The following is an 18,937-nucleotide window of genomic DNA, read 5'->3' on the forward strand; positions in this document are numbered from 1 at the left end:
TTAGGGAGATGAAATTCGTATCACGTTGGAGATGAAACAGAGATCACAGGAGAGGTGTATAAATAAAAAAGCCCTGTGTACATTTTTCATGTCAAACATCTTCAAACATCTGAAGGGCTTCAGGTATTGGACATGTGCTGAGCAGCTCGCCTCCACACCAGGCCTCCACCAGCACTTTTCCGTAAACATGGAGGACTTATTGTGGTGCTGTGATATTTCCACTGTGGGGCACATTTGGCTGCAGTAGGTATATTTAATGTAATGGATGCCTGCTTTGATCCGGCGCTTTGCTCTGCACCTTAAAAGGGTACCCGTGTCTGAGAGTGAGACTAATGGTGGAGGGGAAGTCCTGGTGATGAACACCAGAAAACTTCATCTGTCTGAGTCATTGTGATAATACCTGCCAGCTTAACGCCTCTGCACTTGCACAGATGTGACATTTCCTGTTAGTGTTTCTCATACAGTAAATTTCTAACTGGGTTGTAGGATATTTATGGCCATCTTCCTGCTCATCCTTTACTCACCTTTGCTTTTCTAGGTGCTTTACATAACTACTGTGTGCCACAAGACTCATATAAAAACACAGCAGGGATAGAATTAGGTTCCTCTGGAAAAAAAAATCTTTATAAGAGATGACTTTTTCTAGAATTGTGAGACGAAAGATAGAATTCTGGTTGTTTTCCTCATAAATCTGGCTTTTTCTGTCAGAAATCTAAAATTTTCTAGTAGAAATCTGACTTTAATCTCAGAATTTTGAAAAAAAAGTTATGGGTACCCATCAATATATATTTTTTATTGGTCATAATCCCGAGCAGGTGTGCTGGAAGTGTTAAAAACAAAACTGGAGTGTGAGAGTATGAGAGCTGTTGATTTTTAAAAAAATATTATTGTTGGCCTGTTTTTGACTCTCGCGTCTGGTGTGGATGCACATATATATTTATTTTTTTGCTTTTTTATTGGGTTTTGTTCTAGGCACATGCTTAATAAGTAAACCTTGAGAAACTAGTTGATGTTACGCTTCAGAAAAGTCTCAAGCAGTTATTCCAATGCTACTCATGGATTCAGATTGATTTATCTGAAGTGCAATTATGGATAACATTTGTAACCTGCCAAGGGACTGCATATAAAAATTGTCTTTAAGCTAACTTTGCAGCAATGCATCAAAAGGCAACATTTGTTAATATTGCACATTTTCCCTTTCAATTAAAGTTTAAATAAAAAACAAAACAAAAGCAGCTTACTCTATACTCATCAAAGCAATAAGCTTATGCATTGCTTTTCAGCTGGTAGCTGGTTTCCAGTACTTATTTCAGGCCAGTGGTTGCCTTGGTAACCCGGTCACATGTGCTACTTTTCCATTGGAAGTTGCTTTAATTTATTGTTAATTTGTTGCCTCAGTGATGGGACTGATAATTCCAACAGCTATGTGGCGAAGTTGGTGACCTTCATTGACATTGGATAGTCTCTCATTGCTGCATAGCTGTTCATACACTCTTTAGTAATATTCTATACAGCATTAGTTACACATTTTAACCATCCACCATGTTTTACTCAAAAGGGTTTTGAAGGACGCATTCTTCAGGACCTCGTGTTTTTCATGACTTACCTGGTTAAGTAAAGGTTATACTTACTCGCTGCAACATCTTGTGCTACTAACTGGTTTTATACAAAAGTAAAGATTGTCACCAGTTTAGCTTCCAATTGATTTCTCGTCAACACATAGATGTCTTTCATTAATTTTGGATGATTTGGATTTTAAAGTATTTTGAAACAGTAAACACACTTATGTTAAAAGTCTACCTTTAAGTAACCAGGTCGTGTGTGACTGCTGCATATATTTGCTGTCTGCTTGGAACAATTATTCTCACCTTCTTCTTTACAGTAATATATGTAAATTCCAAAGCAGCTCAGGAAGTCTGAACTCATAGAAGAAAGCACAGTGATGTTTCCTCTATAAACGAACTATAATGAGCTTAAAGGACAGAACAACACATTTGCGTGGGAATTTTAGGTCTTTGCATTTCTAAAACCTTTACATGTGGTTTCTTGCTGGAGTATCCTGAGGCTGTAAAATGAAAAGGAGAACTCCAGGTTGTAACTTGCAACCAATCTATGAGGTCCACAATGACACTGAAAACAGAGCACATCTGAAATTAAATATAAAAATACAATATATAAATGTACAAATAACTGGTGACTTTAGGCCTCACCCCAAGTTTTACAGTGAGTGATACGGTTGCCTGCTGAGCCGCTGAACGAGCCGTCAGCGTGGGTTAAACTCTTCCCCACAGGCTTGTGAATGAGCTCACTGTGTTATGGTGTCGGAGGCCAAAGTTGTGCTGCTGAGAGCTAAGGCAGGCTGCCAGCAGCGTGAAGCCGGCCAGCCGCGCTCACTAAAGCTGTCATAACTCAGTTTCCAGCCGTCCCGAAACACTGTGCAGGCGCAGGAGCCAAAGCAAACGGAAAGCACGTTTGGCTCCGTCTCGCCAAAATGTCATTGTTAAGATATTCACTGAAACTGTGAGCAGGGAGCAGCAAGATCACTCTACCTGCCAAACACGGTGAAATATTTCCATTCTTAGAAACGAGGGGAGGAAAGCTGGTGATGTTTGAGAAAAACTACTCAAAAGAAGCAACACATAAGGTATCTGTCTAACAGGAATGCTGTCTAAGATGCTTTCTTCATATTCATCTTCTGTGGTTGCACTCAGTCCTACAAATATTTAGTTTCTGCAAATCTGTTACCAGGCTTTTGGTATCAGAAGGTTTTGATTGGTTTGTTTTGGGGCTTTGTTAAAGCTGAGTAAAGATTCAAGGTGGAGATATTCAACACATGCAGCAGATCTACTAATTTCTGTTTTAAGATCTTTAAATCAGTTTTGTGTGTGTGTGTGTGGGTGAACAATTCCTCTCGTGTCTCCCTATCTTTGACACCATCTGTGGTAGTTTCATGTTGAATAAGTAAGCTCAAAGTTTTTATGTTTTTGAACGTAATCTTTCACACCATCAGATCAGTTTTGTCTTCAGTTTGACTTGTTTATATTGTAATGATTTAAAAACTTTCTGTTACAAATAAAACAGTCTCACGCTGCAGGTGAAAGAACAGAAACTTGGCAAAGTCATAACATGAGATTTTATTTTATAGCGATTACATCTTTATTTTCATGAGAAAAGGTCATCTTTTTTTTTAGGCATCGAATTTACTCATCTGTTACACGTTTTCATGGTCGATGGGCTGGTGTCTTTTTATTAGCTCCAGAATGAGAGATGTGCAAAGTGCAATCATGTAAAGTTAACCCAGAGAGCCGACACATCTGGGCCTAATCCGGGCTTCTTTTGGCACTTGGCGTGCTGGCGAGTGTCGTTTCTCAAAAACAGAACATCCTTGACCTCTGGCTACGTTGTGGCAGCCATGCTAACCCCATGTTTATGCAGTCATTCAAGGCCAAAGAAAACTGCAGATGTGGGCCACATCTGGGCCAAACATTCGCTTCTATCTGGGAAGCATCTTTGACTGGTTTTCCTCATATTTATTGCTCACATAAGGAAAATATTTTTAGCTATCATTTAGTCACTTTTGCTTAAATGTTTATTTAAAATTAACAGATGTCATAGTTGACAGACTCCTTGTGAGTTTTTTTAAGTGCTTATGTCAAAGTTTGACTCCAGAATAATCGAAAGTTTAAGCAGCTTATTGATTTTTATCTAAAGTTTATGACTTTCCTTTAATTGAGAGCCCCCGTCTTCCCAAAATGTTTTCAACACACCTCACCCCCCCCCCCCCTCCCCAAAGCAGCTTCTAATATAAATCACAATGGAGAAGTGGGGGAGGCGGCAGTGGCAGCGGCGAGCGAGTCGAGCCGGGGTTTTCCATTGGTCCATTTATCAGTGGAAGTGGCACATTAATAAACACATCTCCCCAGAGGTGAGAGGAAGTAACAGAGATGAATATGGCTGCCAGTCCTGAACGGCGTCATACGAGCCGCTGCCGCCATCACCGATAACAGTAGGAAAAAAAAGAAAACCTCACCCCCACCACCACCATCAGCATCAACCTGGGCTTTATCTGAGCTTCGTCTGGTTAAATGTCCAAATTAGCATCCAGCAACACCGGCCGCCCCTCAAACAGTAACAAACCTCCAGAGCTAAGATGTCCCTCGAGAATCGAGGAAATGTTTTTCCTCTTCTGTGGATTTGTTAGATCATCATTCAAATTCCATATGTCCCAGCATAAAGATGCCTCCTCCTCCTCCTCAAGTCTTTAAACAGGTGACATATGCTGCAGGACATACTTGGAAAGACCCTCCGAGCCCCATCGTTAATAAGCACGGCAGTGAAAGCAAACAAAGCAGAATTAATTGCTTGCTGAGCTCCTCGCTGTCGCAGGAAAAGCTCAACGTCAGAGCCTCTAGTTTCTGAGCTTTGGTGACAGGAAGTGAACCAGATGTGCTCCAGGAGTCCCCCCAACTGTTTCTTTGTAAGGAACAAGGACAGATTTTAACATTTATCTTAACAGCAATTTTGCAGGCAGCATTTAGTGTCAGGTGTCCAATACAATGCTTTAATGTGCTTTAATTAGCTCAGTTTTTGAGAACATTAGAGCCACTGTCAGTGGTGGAAAACTCATGGATAAACTCTTTCTTTAAATGTAAATTTTTTAAACATTCCCATCTTTGAGGAAGATACCAGCTTCTTTCACTGTTATTATTTGGTAATTTGATGTGCAAAAATAAAGGGCAAATTTTAAGGCTTCCATTTATTTTTGAGTAGCAAACAGATATGGCTGTGTGCACTATGTAGACTAGCCTAAAAACAGCATGTTGCAGATTAAGACCAGATTAACCTGCCACATTGTAGTCATTACCAGGGTTTCAGAAAACGTATTTGAATCTTCCCAGAGGGTTAGCTCTATACATGGTAATACCCACCATGATGTCACCCATGAGCTTGTTAACTCATATTTTGAAGTATTGTCTTCAGCATTGGGCTGGTTTTTTTTTGTTTTTTAAAATCCAATTCACAGGGAAACGTGATATAACGTGCATATCTGAGTTTACCACCATTTCATTGACAGAGCTCAGAGATTCCAAGATTGCAGAGAGGGAGACACTGACACAAGATTTTTTAGGGAAAAAAAGAATTGAAAAGTTTATGAGCGGTAACAGATGTCATTCAGGATAATAGTGCTAATTATAAATATTGCTGATACCATAATTTGTCAAATAATTGTGCTAATCTATGTGATGCACCGTTACAGTTTATGGGTGCAGCTTGCTAGCCAAGCTATACCAACCAGCATTAGCTCATAACTTCTTCCCATCCTTTCATTCAAATGCGGTCTGACTCAGAAACCCAACATGGAGATTGTTCAGTCTGCTCACTTTAAGGGTTCACCATGCCAGAAATACATGGGTGACATCATAGTGGCTACTGACATCTTTTATATACAGTTTGTGGGGATTGACTCACTCTGACTTCATAGGAAAAAAATATCTATAGTCTCAGACTGAATCTTTTAAAATCTGTTTACTTATGTCACATTAAACATTATTATTTAACCATAACACCTAAATACAGTCAGTGTGCTTCTCATTGTCTTCTGGACTAGCTGGTTAGGAAAAAAATGACAATTAAGCATGCAATGAGTTCTGTATGTCCGCCCAGTGTTACAACTTAAAGAAAAAAGAAGTTTGGAGCCTGTTTTACCTGCTTGAAGAAGAGTTTTGTTGTCTGAATTTACATGTCAGAGCTGAGATCGATCAGATGGTTCTGCATACATTTCCTTGCAGTTGAAATCAATTCTTTGTAAATTGCCCTCATTTAGCATCGTGAAGTCCAACCCGGACTGGGTGATGTTTATCTGGAGTAATTACGAGGAATTATTGCGGGAAGATTGATTGGTCGTGTCTGAATCTTAATGAGGTCGCCACATGTGGGCAGATGTGAGAGCTGCATTGGATTTCATGCAGACACATGTTTGGACTAAAGACTAAAGTTGTGAAATGTAATGATCAGACAGCTGCAGAGGAGGCTAATTCCCTGCTTCACTCTAAGGCCTGTGAGAATTGAAATTAGGGTTTTTCTCCAAAAGAAAACTTGGGAAAAAAACATGTATTTGTCTGTAATTTAAGCCCTTCTCATGTTAAATTTTTAAAACAATAAACAGCCAGTACATGTTGACCTCTGTCAAACTCTCCCAAATCCAACCAAGAAACACATTGATTAAAAAATGTCCCTAATTTTTCTGATTTACGCAGAAGTCAGTTTTATTGATTACTGTTTAAACAGCACCAAATACATGTCAACGCTGTGATGCTGGGGATATGTTTCCCTCATTCTTCACCTTTGTGTCAGCCCATTAAGGACACATTTCATTGCAGTGCATTTGTATAAAATACAACCCATTACAGATGGTAAAGTGACCTGCCTGTGAGTATCAGGGATGTCTCAGTAGGATGAGGCACTTTGGGTACTCAAAGATTACACACATCAGCCGAGCAACAGCATTCACCTTTCAACCACCAAACAAACAGTTTCATATAGATGCATGTAAATTATGGTTTAACTACAGTTCTAAATGTGCCATCAAGGGACTAAGTCCTGTTATTAGCATATTAGCTTCCTTGTAAGAAAAACAAATTATTTACTGATGCTTCTTATCTACATGGACATAATAAATGTGGGGTCCTTTGTCCATTCACTCAAATTGATTGAGTGCCATTGTGATGACAGCTGTTTTTAAGATTAAAGGCATTGACCAGTGTCAGTGTTTTAGTCTCTGTGTTGGCTTTTTCAAGACAGAAATGAACATATCAGAATGACAGGGTAAGTTATCAGCTAACACAGACACCGATTCTTGCTAATTAAAAGCCAAATAAAATCAGAATTTTACTAAAACTGGAGGGATGGTCTGTTAGTACAATAACCACACAATAAGCCATATTATCTGTCAGATGATCATATGAAAAGTGCACCAGAAGGAACAAACTGATCGCAGCCTATATCTGTATGCTGATGATCTGATTTTATTTATTACCAAAATTAAACAAATCCTTTTAAACTTGGTCTAGAGGTCTGTTCAGGAACATAGCAGACAGTTAGCAGCTAAAGCCCCTGTCAGTCAAGGCGGCACGACCTCTAATAATGCCGATGTCATGGTCCTGGGCCATGTTGGCCCAGTATTCTTAGTTTTCATGTGTTTTGTATTTTGTTCTTTATTTATGCCGTGGTTCCTAGGTTGTTCTGTTAAGTTGTTCCTTATTTGATTACCCCCTGTGTGCCCCTCTGTGTATCTGTGAGCCCTCGTTTCCCCTCCTTGTGTTTTATTCCATGCCCGTTATGTCTGTGCTCTCCCCGTGCTCTCTCTCTCCTCCTGTCTGAACCTCTGTGTACTTCCTGTTTTACTTTGACAGTCTCTCGTCAGTGTGTGTCATGTTGTGTTCACTCCTGCCCTGTCTCATTACGATTATCTGTCAGCTGTGTTCCCCATGTGCTCCCACTTCCCTCGTTAACCCTCTGTGTATTTATGACCGCGTCTCCCTCAGTTCAGTGTCGTGTTCTCCCTCATGACTGTGCCCCTCCGTGTGTTCCCTCGTGAGTCAGTTCCTTTATGACTTCCCAGTTTAGTTTCATATTATTTTGTATTGCCTTAACTTCCGTCAGCAATAAAACTGTGTTTTGAGTTCATTCCTGCCTCCGTGAGCTTGCGTTTGGGTCCTCATCCTGCCTGCACACAGCCTAAACATGACAGCCTTAATGCAATTTAAATAGGTGAATTATAAAAAAAAATTATTCCCCTCTATAGTTGTCATGAGGGCAAATTAACTACATAGGCTAAAAATGTTTTTTGTATTAAGCTGTAAACACATTTATTTCTGCTGGAACTAAAGAAATTAAGTTGGACATTTTAACTTTTGGAGCCCACCTCTAGTGGACATTAGCGGACCGGTTTATGTCCGACAATATTTTCACCTTTAAGGTGTTGCGGATAAATACAACAGAATAAAGCCAGTATTGGTACCAAAAAAACAGAAGATTTATTCATAACACATGGGAAAAGACCCAGGGAAACCGAGTTAATGATAAAAATGATTAACAAAAATAATGATAAAAAACAATAAAGCCCCTGAAAACCATACATTTCACACCCGAGCCTCAACTCTCGCGGCCCGGTACCAAGCGACTCACCGACTGGTACCGGTCCCCCGGGGTTGGGGACCGCTGATTTAGACTAATAATAATAATGTTATGCAAATCAGCATCAGCATGCATAACTGTTAAAGCCAGGTGTCATCAGTGTTATACTTTATTCCCTATGTAAAGACAAACTGAAACCTAGCCTGCAACTATTTGAATTCTCCCTCCACTGAAAGTGTTCTTTACTTATTTTAGGAAAGTAGGGAGTTGTAAAGCGAAATACCCTGAAAACATGATGATTCTTCTCAGTGTTGTGCAATCAAACAACAACTAACCCCCTCGACCCTTCTCCATTTAAAATTTGTGTCACTGGGACAGATCCAGTCAAATGTAGGTCACTTATTCCAGACGATTGCTTCTACAGTGCAATTCCTGCATCCTTGAGGCTTGAGTTTATTGTCTAATATCTACAGTAATATCTGCCAGGCTCTGTTTGTGTCAGTGAAGAGATAGTTTACTATATTCGCTGTGAGCACTTATTGATAGGGCTGTTGTGAGTCTGCGGGGTTTTGGGTGTCACAGCGATGCTGCAGCAGCATCCATCACAGCAAGCATGCACTTCCACCCTCACCGCTTTAATGCCTCCACCCCAAAATAGCACAAACAGCAGACACAGGCTGATTCTAAGTAGACTGCATTCAGGTGGAGAGTGACTCGTTAGATTTAAGAGTCTTTCCTTTAGACTCCTCTCACTGCTAACCTACATGTTACCAGTGTGATGGAAAATATCACCTGTTCACCCACCTGTGTGTCATCCACAGTGTCGCGGTTCTCAAGCCCCAGACTGACGCCGCGACTCAGCAGGAAAAGGGCGCTGTCTATCTCGCCGCTGTCCGACGCCAGCATCGACCTCCAGACGATGATCCGCACCTCGCCCAACTCCCTGGTGGCATACATCAACAATTCACGCTCCAGCTCGGCCGCCAGCAGCTCCTACGGACACCTGTCGGTCGGCGGGCTCAGGTATCCGCACCCACACTGATGTCAGATAACGTAACACCTGGATCTGTCACTCAAAGGTTCAGATCCACTGAACTTAAACCTTCTCATGAGACAAGTTTTGATTCTTTATCTCAATCACTGAACCCTTGCAGTGTTTGATCGCCTTCTCAGACTGAACAGGTTTATTCCAGCTCAGGTGTCAGATTTTCTCTCTCTCTCTCCTGATTGGTTGATATGTTGCAGAAGGGAAAAGCCACAAAGTTTTTTCTTCTTTCTTTCTGATTTTCGTTTTTAATTTTATTTCCTCAAATAATTAAAGAATGGAGGTTAACTGCACAGTAAACCAAAGTTTAATTTATTCATTGTAAATATAAGTATCAAGTTTTATGTTTACCGCTGAGATTCTCTTTTATACAAAAATCCTTTATACTTGCAGCCCGTCCTTCCCCTTCCCTCACCCCATCAATCCCATGGCCTACCAGCAGCTCCTCTCCCAGCAGCGAGGCCTCAGCGCCTTCGGCCACACTCCGCCCCTCATCCAGCCGCCGCCCACCTTCGCCACCCGCCAGGGGGCCCTCGGCCTCTCCTCGCTTCCTGCCTCCACCCACAACAGTGACCTGGTATCCAAGGTACAAAATACAAAGGGGCAAGGGTTTGATTCCACTTCGCATCATTTTCTCCATTTCATTGCCCCTCGCCGTCCTGCTTTCCTGTGTGCTCTGTCATGTCCTCTCCAGTACAGGAGAAAAAAACTAATTTACAGAAATGAAAGAGGAGTTTGTGCTAAAGGAAGCTGTTCTGTACCTTTAAAACCATCAAATATGGTATCACACAGGGATAAACGTAAGAACCAGTGCACTTTATTTTAGAAGTACTGCAAGTGATTTTATTAATTCATTTAGTTTCTACACAAAGTCATATTTGTTGATAATTTTAGGTTCAGGTTAGTATCAGGATGCAGGTTAGAAATGATTTTTGTATTGTGTGGATGTTATTTGATGTCTGCGCTCCACGTGCTCTGGACCTTTTATGGAGTTCTGCTTCACAGATGGCTTGATTGAATTATTGATTGATTGATTGATTAACTGGTGTGTGACTAAAATTAAACACATCCACATTTCTGAGGAATGCTCAAAGCTGAGAAATTAGTCTAAAATTTTTTCCCATAAATGTGATTCAGTTTTTTTCCCTTTCAATATATTTTCCATAGACACATATAAATATGTGAAGACTATAGAAGATGCTGTCATATTGATTTGGACAGAATTTAGCAGCAGTTTCTGTTAGAAACAAGTTCAAATAATCTTAAAGTGAATGAGAGCTTTTGGTTTTCCACCTCTTTTAAAGAAAAAATGCTTTTTAAAGATTTTTTTTTTTTAAATTTTGCTAAAAAAGCCCTACTTGTTCTTTTTTGTTTAACTTGTCACATAGGACCTGGTTCTGGATTCATTTTTCAGAAGTAATAATCTAATTTCAATTTTTTGTTAATTTTCAGCATTAAACTCTTTTTATTTGTTGCTAGTAAGGATTATTATTTTTTCATTTTTGTAGTTTCTGGTAGTCGCTGCATTTTCCTTCTATAAAAGTCATTTTTTAAGCACATTTTCACTGGTTCAGTAACATCAGCTCTGTTGACACATTCTTATAAGGCTGTTGTTAATTTTCTATTTTGACTAAGCAGAAGTAAAATGTTTATTCTTACAGTATGACAGCTTTTTGGGTGGAAGTCATAAACACACCGACATCTGAATACTGTCATTACTGGATATTGTAGATTTCTTATACATTTTTATTTCTTTTGCTGTTTTAAAAAACAAGACTGTAAACATCTGCCTCATATATTTGAATCAGTATTTAAAGTTCTTCAAACAAAAGACAGTTTTGTCTGGTTTGAGTTTAAATAAACAGAGAAAATAATATAAGTTTAAGACAGCTGTAAGCTGACAGAGTTTTGTGTACTCGAAGCTTTCTGGATGATTGAAGCCTCTGATTTCTGTGCGGTTGCAGGAAATTCCCCCTTTTTGTTCCCCAGGTATTTTTCTCCATGCCAGCTGCTGAAATAACTGTTTAGCCGAACCCTGAATTTTGCAGCTCCGGTTTCCAGCTGTTTGTTCTCACTGTAGATTTTGTTTGTCATCATCCCGCCCTCCGCTCGCTCACCGGGTCACGGCGCTCGCAGTGTTTTGATTTGCGGTGTCAGCCTCCGTACATGCTCGCAGTGTCCCCCTTGGAGGTAAACTCTCGGGGGGAAACCCATCATTTCTCTACTCCAACACTTGGTTTCTCTGTCTAATCTGGTCATTTAATCTCGGAGTCTGGCTCAGATTACAGATGTTTGTGTGAGAGGTTAGAAAGGGCATTGTGTAGATCCTGCAGAAGGGAACAGGGGCCGGTGATTTGCCTTGTGTTATATTTTGAATTGGATTTGCCTTTTTTAGAGAGTTTTTCAGCTGAGAATATGAATTACTCTATGATAAATATAGAAATGTTTGCATAGTTTAATTTTTGTTCTAGTGGGGTTTTGTCTTGGTTGCTTGTTGTTTTTGTTGTTGTTGTTGTCACTATTTCATTTAAATAATATTAAATCTACTCCACAGGGTGACACCATATTAATGCAAAAAATGTTAAATTTCAAGTTAAATGCACTTAAAGTAAGTTAGTGTAATTTATTTAACCCAGTATCACATGTAAAACAGCATAAAAACAATAAATAAATACAATAAGAAAAAGTATTAAGTTAGAAAGTAAGAAAATTACACATTAAAACAAGCAAAAAATAAAGTAAATAACAATAAATATATACACAAACAGAAGGAGAACAGCAGATAAATCACTCAAAATAGTAATATTGTCCTCCACGGGCTTCCGTACATTTTGAACTTTAGGTTACAGTAACCCTCTTGTAAAAATATGATTATTGTGCAGGAGTAACAGGATTTTTACTGGAGATAAACTTTTACTTCAATTCATTTAAGATGTTCTTGCATAACATCTAAAGGTGTCTGATCCTGAATCTTTCCCCTCCTCAGAACCACAGAGGCGACTCGGCCGTCAGCAGCACAGTTGACCCCATGAACACCAAAAGGTCAAAGGTCAAGCCTGAAGCAGAAGGACCTGAGGCCATCGTCTCCCTGTTCGCCGGTACGATGGAATTAGAGAAAATTGTGTTTTACTGCTTTAAGTTTGCATCAGGGTTATATGGAGTAAAATGACCTTTGAGTTAACTGAGACTTGAACTGTAAATAGATAACAATTTGCTCAACAAAGTCTGAACGTAGTTTCAGGAGTGAGTACTCTTTGGAAAGAGGCATTGTGTGGAAAGACGGGACTTAGTTTTGAAAGAAACTTTGGCGCCATTCATTAAAAATGCTTTTAAAAAAGTCACGACCTTTTTTAATGAGTAATCAGATGTTTGTAAAATCAGGACCTTTTTTGGATCATGAGGTGACGTTTTTGGACTGTTTTGAGAAGCGTGGGAGTTTGGACAGGAAAGTGGGAACATTTGTTTGCCTTCACTCTCTGTGTCCTGATCCGTGGCCCCTGATGCGCCACAGCCTCCTGTGACCTTCTTGTAAATCGCATCTCGGATACAGAAAAACTCCACATGATAAGAGCTTTGCATCCATTCGTTTGGCTCCCCCTCCCTCTCCCTCCGCGGCCACTGTAAACTGTGCCAGAGCACTTCATTTTCATGAAATATTGGCCGGGCTTTATTGTCATGTGAGGAGCCTTTTCCTCTTCCTTTTGACAAATTTGCGGCTTCTCTCCGATAGCGAGGCAGGTTTGGGCGTGATGCATGGGGACGGCGGTGCGCGCAGTCGTCTTGGGGCCACCAGAATTGATGAAGATCGCGTGCGTGGGGCAGAGACAAACATGCTGCAGTCAGCACCTTGTGTGTCAGTGTGTGTGTGCGTCTTTGTGTTGGTGGAAGTGTACCGGGAGCCACGTGGGACAAACTACGTGTCAGTTTGTGTCTCAGACATGTGTGAGCGTCCCTGTACATTTGTCTTGGTGAGGACACTGAGCAGGAGAACATTTTAAACAGTGACACTTCCAGGAAGTGGGGACATCTGAGGAAAGTTGCAATTTTTTACAAAGTTGTGAACTGGAAAGTCTGGGAATTTTTTGGAACGCGAATATATATATATATATATATATATATATATCATTTGGTTGGAATGATTGATCACAACTCTGGGACATTCTTTGATTTTTGTCGAAGTTGTGAAAGGAAAAGTGGGAACAATTTTGGAAATTCTGGAAGTTTTTTAGACAGTGAAAACTGGGGAAAGTGGAGGCGATATTTAGAAAACAGGGGAAGCTTTTATCAAACTGAAAGAACTGTTTGAGAAACACAGTTTCTCAACAGGTTTACCAGATTTGCCGCTGTTGAAGACGAGCCCAGACGCCTGATCACACACTCAGAAACACAAAGCTGACAATGTGAGATTTCAGTGTTTGGTTCATTTACGTTCACGCTGCTGAATTACAAGCTAACGTGGAGTTGTAAACAGAAGTCACACGTGTGTGTTTGTGGTTGAGGTTGTCAAAACAAATCTGATGCCAACCTCTTTAACTTCAGTGAAGCATGATGGAGCGGTGCGAGCTTTAATCTGTAATTTACCATCTCTGGTGTTCGTGGCAGGTAAAACATATGAACAAACAGCTGAATGTGACTCCTAACAGCTGGGCAGTAAACGCTTCCACATGTGCTTGGTGCAAACAAGCCCTCAGATGAAGGCGAGAAAACGTACTTATTTCAGTTCGAATAAATAACTCTCTGTGTTTTTCATTTATATTGAGAAAAATAAAGGACAGCTTGACATGTGTTTAACAGTGTTCGGTCTGGATTCTCTACAGAACCATCACAGTGGCTTGTTGGACCTGAAGGATGACGTGGATCGGGACGATTGTAAGCAGGAGCCCGAGGCTGTTTACGAAACCAACTGCCACTGGGAAGGCTGCACCAAAGAGTACGACACGCAGGACCAGCTGGTCCACGTAAGTGTGCGACTGCAAAAAAAACACCGTCTGCAAACTGATAAATATTCTGACATCTCAACACCTTTGCTAACCTAAAAGAAATGAAGCTGACAGAAAGATTTGTCCTGAAACCATAAAAATCAGGCCAATGAAAACCCTGTCTGCCTGTTGAATAAATACCATATGATCAACGTAGCTTCTGAAAACTCAGATAAAGATATTAAATCTAGACTATTAGAGTTTGGTTTGGCTCAGTTGTGGTTAAAAATCAATCAGCTTGAATTCCAACAATGAGAATATCACATCTGAATGTTATTAGTCATTTTTTCTTGCATCATTCACACATCATGCACCAAGCACTCATTTAAAACAAAAGTAAAATATGAAGGTCCCAGAAAGTTGATTCTGTTCATCTGGACATAGCGTTTTCAGTGGGGGAAGATATAAAATATGCAAGCTGTGATAGATAACTGCGACTCAAACTGTATTCTATATGAAACTCTGTTGTTGCTTAACAGGTTAAAATTACTCCTGTTTAGACTGGTGACCTTGGTTGGGTTCCTCTTGTGGCAGCCAAACTACGGTCTCCTTAAACCTGACCAAACAAAAATTAGAACCATAAAAATTATGATCGTCACATATTATATACAAACCTCAGTTTCCCTGTGAACGTCCAACACATTCTTATGCCACAGCATGAACTACTGCCATTCTGGCAGATACTGCTGCTGACAAAGAGAGAAGTACTGCCCATGATTCAATAGCTTGTTGAACCACCTTCAGCAGCAATAACTTGAGGTAATGGTTTGCTGTATGACTTTATCGGTCTTTCACATCATCGTGGAGTTTTGGGCCAATCTTCTTTGCAACATTACTTCAGTACATTGACTTTTGCCACTGAAACACCTTTATCATTGTCTTTTTCAGTCATTCTGTTGTATATTTGATGCTGTTCTTGGGATCATTGTATGCTTTACCCATCAAACAAAAGGCTCACATTTGACATTTGGTATACAGAAGAGTTCATAGTTGACTTGATGGCTGCAGGGTGTGCAGACTGCTGTGTTTAGTTTTGTGCATTACGACCAAACGTCTCCATTATGGTCTGACCTATCCAAAGGACATTGTTGCTGAACTCTTTTGTTTTGTTCAATGCAACATTATAAACCTAAGCTGTGCTACCACAAAGAAGCATGAGCAGCACCAACCCTTCCAAACAAGCCACACTTGTTCAGTCTTTTTCTAAGTGTGCTGTCATGAGCTTTAACATTCAACATGCTAACTGAGGCCTGTAGAGTCTGAGATGTACCTCTTCGGTTTCTCTGAGTATTGCACGTCTGATCTTGCTGGGATTCCCACTCCTGGATAGATTGTAGTATTGTGTTAATACACACCTGAATGCTGCACATCAGAAAACTGACAAAACCTCTGCTTTTGTAGAGGTGCTCTAGCTTGATGGTGATCAGTTAATCGAGCTAATTTACTTTCTCACTTAATTTCAGTGGAAGCAGTGAGCTTGTTCTTAGTTTTTCACAGGACAGCAGAGAGTCTCCAGTTTTGCAGATGATAAATCATTTGAAATTTGGCCTGCTAAGTTACCAGATGGTTTGGATGGCTAGCTGACCTTTTCCACTCAAGAGATGGAATACTAGTGTTAGCTTTATGGCTGTAAAAAACAATCTGCATTAGCTGTGTTCTCCTACCTAGAGAAATAAGTTAACTAAATATAACAGCAACATTACTTCGATACAAATAAGAGTTGAACGTAGGTGCTGTAATGTCTCCTATTTGGTCTTGACATTATGAAGCTTCAAGTTTAATGCCAACCTTACTGGAAGACAACTCAGGATCAAATTTGATACTGAAAATGCAAAAATCTGCCCTGAAACAAGGGAAATAAAATCTTTTAATTCCTAAAAACTAAATGTTGACTTTCTGTTCCAAAGGTCAGGAATGAGCTCTTTGATCATCTACGTGAACATCTACCTGGACACTGAAAACAACCTCTGTGTTCATTCAGTTCTTGTACATGCTTGTTTTGAGTTTTTCCTCTGGCTGACGAGCTGACCTCCAAACCATCATCGCTTTCATTTTTTCCCATCGCAGCACGCAGAGTCTTGGCTGAAAGGGTCTTAGGCATTCCTCAGTTGCAGTGAAGCAGAGAGAGAAAAGAGGCAGCAGAGTGAGGAGGATTAGTGAGGGTCCTGCAGGGCTGGGAGGCTGCTGTCCATCATTCATTAAACCCCGATTCTTCTGTCCATCTGAGCAAAGTCTCACATAAACCAGCTCTGTGACCGTTTACAGACTTTTAAAGCTGCTATGTGTGGCATTTTCAAACACCGGCGCTTCAGATTCAACATGATTCTGATGCTTTGATCGCAGCGCTGTAAACAAATGAGTCTGTGGTCGAGGTAATTGTCAGCTGTGCCCTTGTTTTTTACAAATCGAGACCACATTTCCTGTAAACTTCATTAGATCCTATCCTCTCCCTGGCAGAGCTCCACTCATTTATTTTCTTTAGATTCAAGGGTAAACATGTGAGGAATCATTTTTCCATTGATCAGTAACATGATCAAAACCTGTGCTCACTGGCTGTATCTGCATACAAAGACACAGCACGGAGGTGGAAAGTGGATGGATACACTAGTCTTTACCGCGAGATATCAGCAGGTGACTCATCCTAACACCACTAATATCAATCCTGTGGCTTCTCAGAGGAATTTGGTTAAATCAGTACTTTATGTAATTGAAGGAAGTTTTTTGGGGGACTTGTCTGAAATAAATCATGTAAGCATATTTCCCAACATTGCTGGCAGCTTATTTAAAGGAAGAATTCATCCCAAAATCCATTTTACATATTTTTCCTCTGATCTGTAGTGATGCTCGTCCATGCTACAGCATGTGGGAACTATTTTCTTTCACTGTCTACATCCACTACACATAGGAAGATTGTGGCTCACCTAAAGGTGCACACGACATCCTTACACAGATATATGCATGATTCCTTCTGCGCAGTGACAAATATAGCAAATGTTATTAGGTAGAATAAAATAGTTGATGACTGTCGTGATTTCTGAAAAGAGACAGTTATCGGGTCTTCAAGTGCATTTTACTTTAACTATACTGGTGAAAAGGTAGAATTTCTGACAGCTGATAGCTTTAAAACGGATACCAAATCAAACTAGAGCATGAGGAAAGAATAGATCATTTATTTTGGGGTTGAACGGTCCTTAAAAGAGGAAGTCAAGCAGTTGTAATCAAGAAAATAAGTGTGTGTGTTTGTGCAAATATTACAACAAACTGTCTTCCGCTTGGGTTAGATAATCAGGTAAGTCAATAACCTTCCACGGGAGGCTCTATTGAGTTTTTGAGGGCATTTTATTCTCTCAAAAATCTGTTAAAGCAGGAATAAATTTTAGGTTTCAAAGACACACAAGAGAGAAAAAGGTGAATTTTGAAAACACTCACAATAAAAGGATGAAGCTTGTCGAAAATGCTAAGAAAAAATATGATTTATTTTAAGAAGAAATGGTTTTTAGTGAGCTGTCTGATTTCGCTCTTTAACCCATGTTCATTTCCACTGATGCAGACAGTCTACGTATTCCCAATTAGACTTTCCTCTGCTGCAGCCTTCCTTTGAGATTTCCGCTGATAAGACGGATTTCCACAGAAACATTAAACCGGGAACAACGTGAGAGCCTCTTAGTGGACAGCTCTCCCCAGAAAACCCTCTCATTTCTCTGTGTGTGTGTGTCCCACAGCACATCAATAACGACCACATCCACGGAGAGAAGAAGGAGTTCGTGTGCCGCTGGGAGGACTGTTCGCGGGAGCAGAAGCCCTTCAAAGCTCAGTACATGCTGGTGGTTCACATGCGCCGACACACGGGGGAGAAACCACACAAGTGCACGGTGGGTAACGGATGGCCTCTGCGCCCTCTTCAGGCTCCCACAGGGCCCCTCATGCTCTCTAAACACCAGCAACTGCACATATGCACACATCTGGAAAACACACAGATTTCTTTTCCTCTTACTGAAGCATTCATCATTTTACTGTCAGATTAAAAGGATTTATACCCCACACAACATCTGTAAACCCCTGGTTTTGACCCAAACCCCAGTTGATGGATTTATAAGCTGTTACAGTATATTTAAGTTTTGTTCCAAAAAAATCGGTAAACTGCTGCTTTGCAACCAACTGGTCTCCAACTGGTTTTTCTGCCTGTGTGACTGAAGCTTTAATCATAATTATGACGCCAGTCTCATGATATGATTTAAAGTCTTTACTTGTATAAATAGAAGTGAATATCTACTTTTAAAGTGCCACACAAATATTAGGATGTCCACTATGAAGGCCTTGTGTTACCCTGTTGGTTATTTAACTGTTTATCCAGACAGTTATCTGTGTTTTGTCTTTATTTTTTTGCTACCATTTGTTTGGTAGAGTCATTTAATTATTTCCTGTCTTCCTGTGCAGTTTGAGGGATGCTCTAAGGCCTACTCCCGCCTGGAGAATCTAAAAACCCACCTGCGCTCGCACACCGGCGAGAAGCCATACGTCTGCGAGCACGAAGGATGCAACAAAGCCTTTTCAAATGCCTCGGACCGGGCCAAGCACCAGAACCGGACGCACTCGAACGAGGTACAAAAGACTTCTCCGCTCACTGAAACTTCACACAGACTCTCTTATGGAGCTGCATAACAAATTCTCTCAGAGCGCTGCGATTGAAGTGGTGGAGATGTGAGGCTGCAGGTAGTGACAGCAGTTCACCTCCGCCTCAGGTGAGCTGAAGGCTTCATGTTGGGCAGCAGGTTTG

General features: G+C 40.5%; 1 protein-coding gene across 1 annotated transcript in view; it reads left to right on the forward strand.

Moving 5' to 3' along the window:
• The window catches only part of LOC120746204 (zinc finger protein GLI2-like), an 80,356-nt gene that overhangs the window by 52,971 nt on the left and 8,448 nt on the right, over positions 1 to 18,937 (forward strand). Inside the window, 7 exon segments of the mRNA XM_040051549.1 lie at positions 8,958 to 9,159; positions 9,575 to 9,767; positions 12,168 to 12,254; positions 12,256 to 12,279; positions 13,999 to 14,139; positions 17,883 to 18,032; positions 18,598 to 18,762. Coding sequence (XP_039907483.1) covers positions 8,958 to 9,159; positions 9,575 to 9,767; positions 12,168 to 12,254; positions 12,256 to 12,279; positions 13,999 to 14,139; positions 17,883 to 18,032; positions 18,598 to 18,762 — 962 coding nt within the window.

This window comes from Simochromis diagramma, unplaced genomic scaffold, assembly GCF_900408965.1.
Source record: "Simochromis diagramma unplaced genomic scaffold, fSimDia1.1 OVJJ01000107.1, whole genome shotgun sequence".
NCBI lineage: Eukaryota > Metazoa > Chordata > Actinopteri > Cichliformes > Cichlidae > Simochromis > Simochromis diagramma.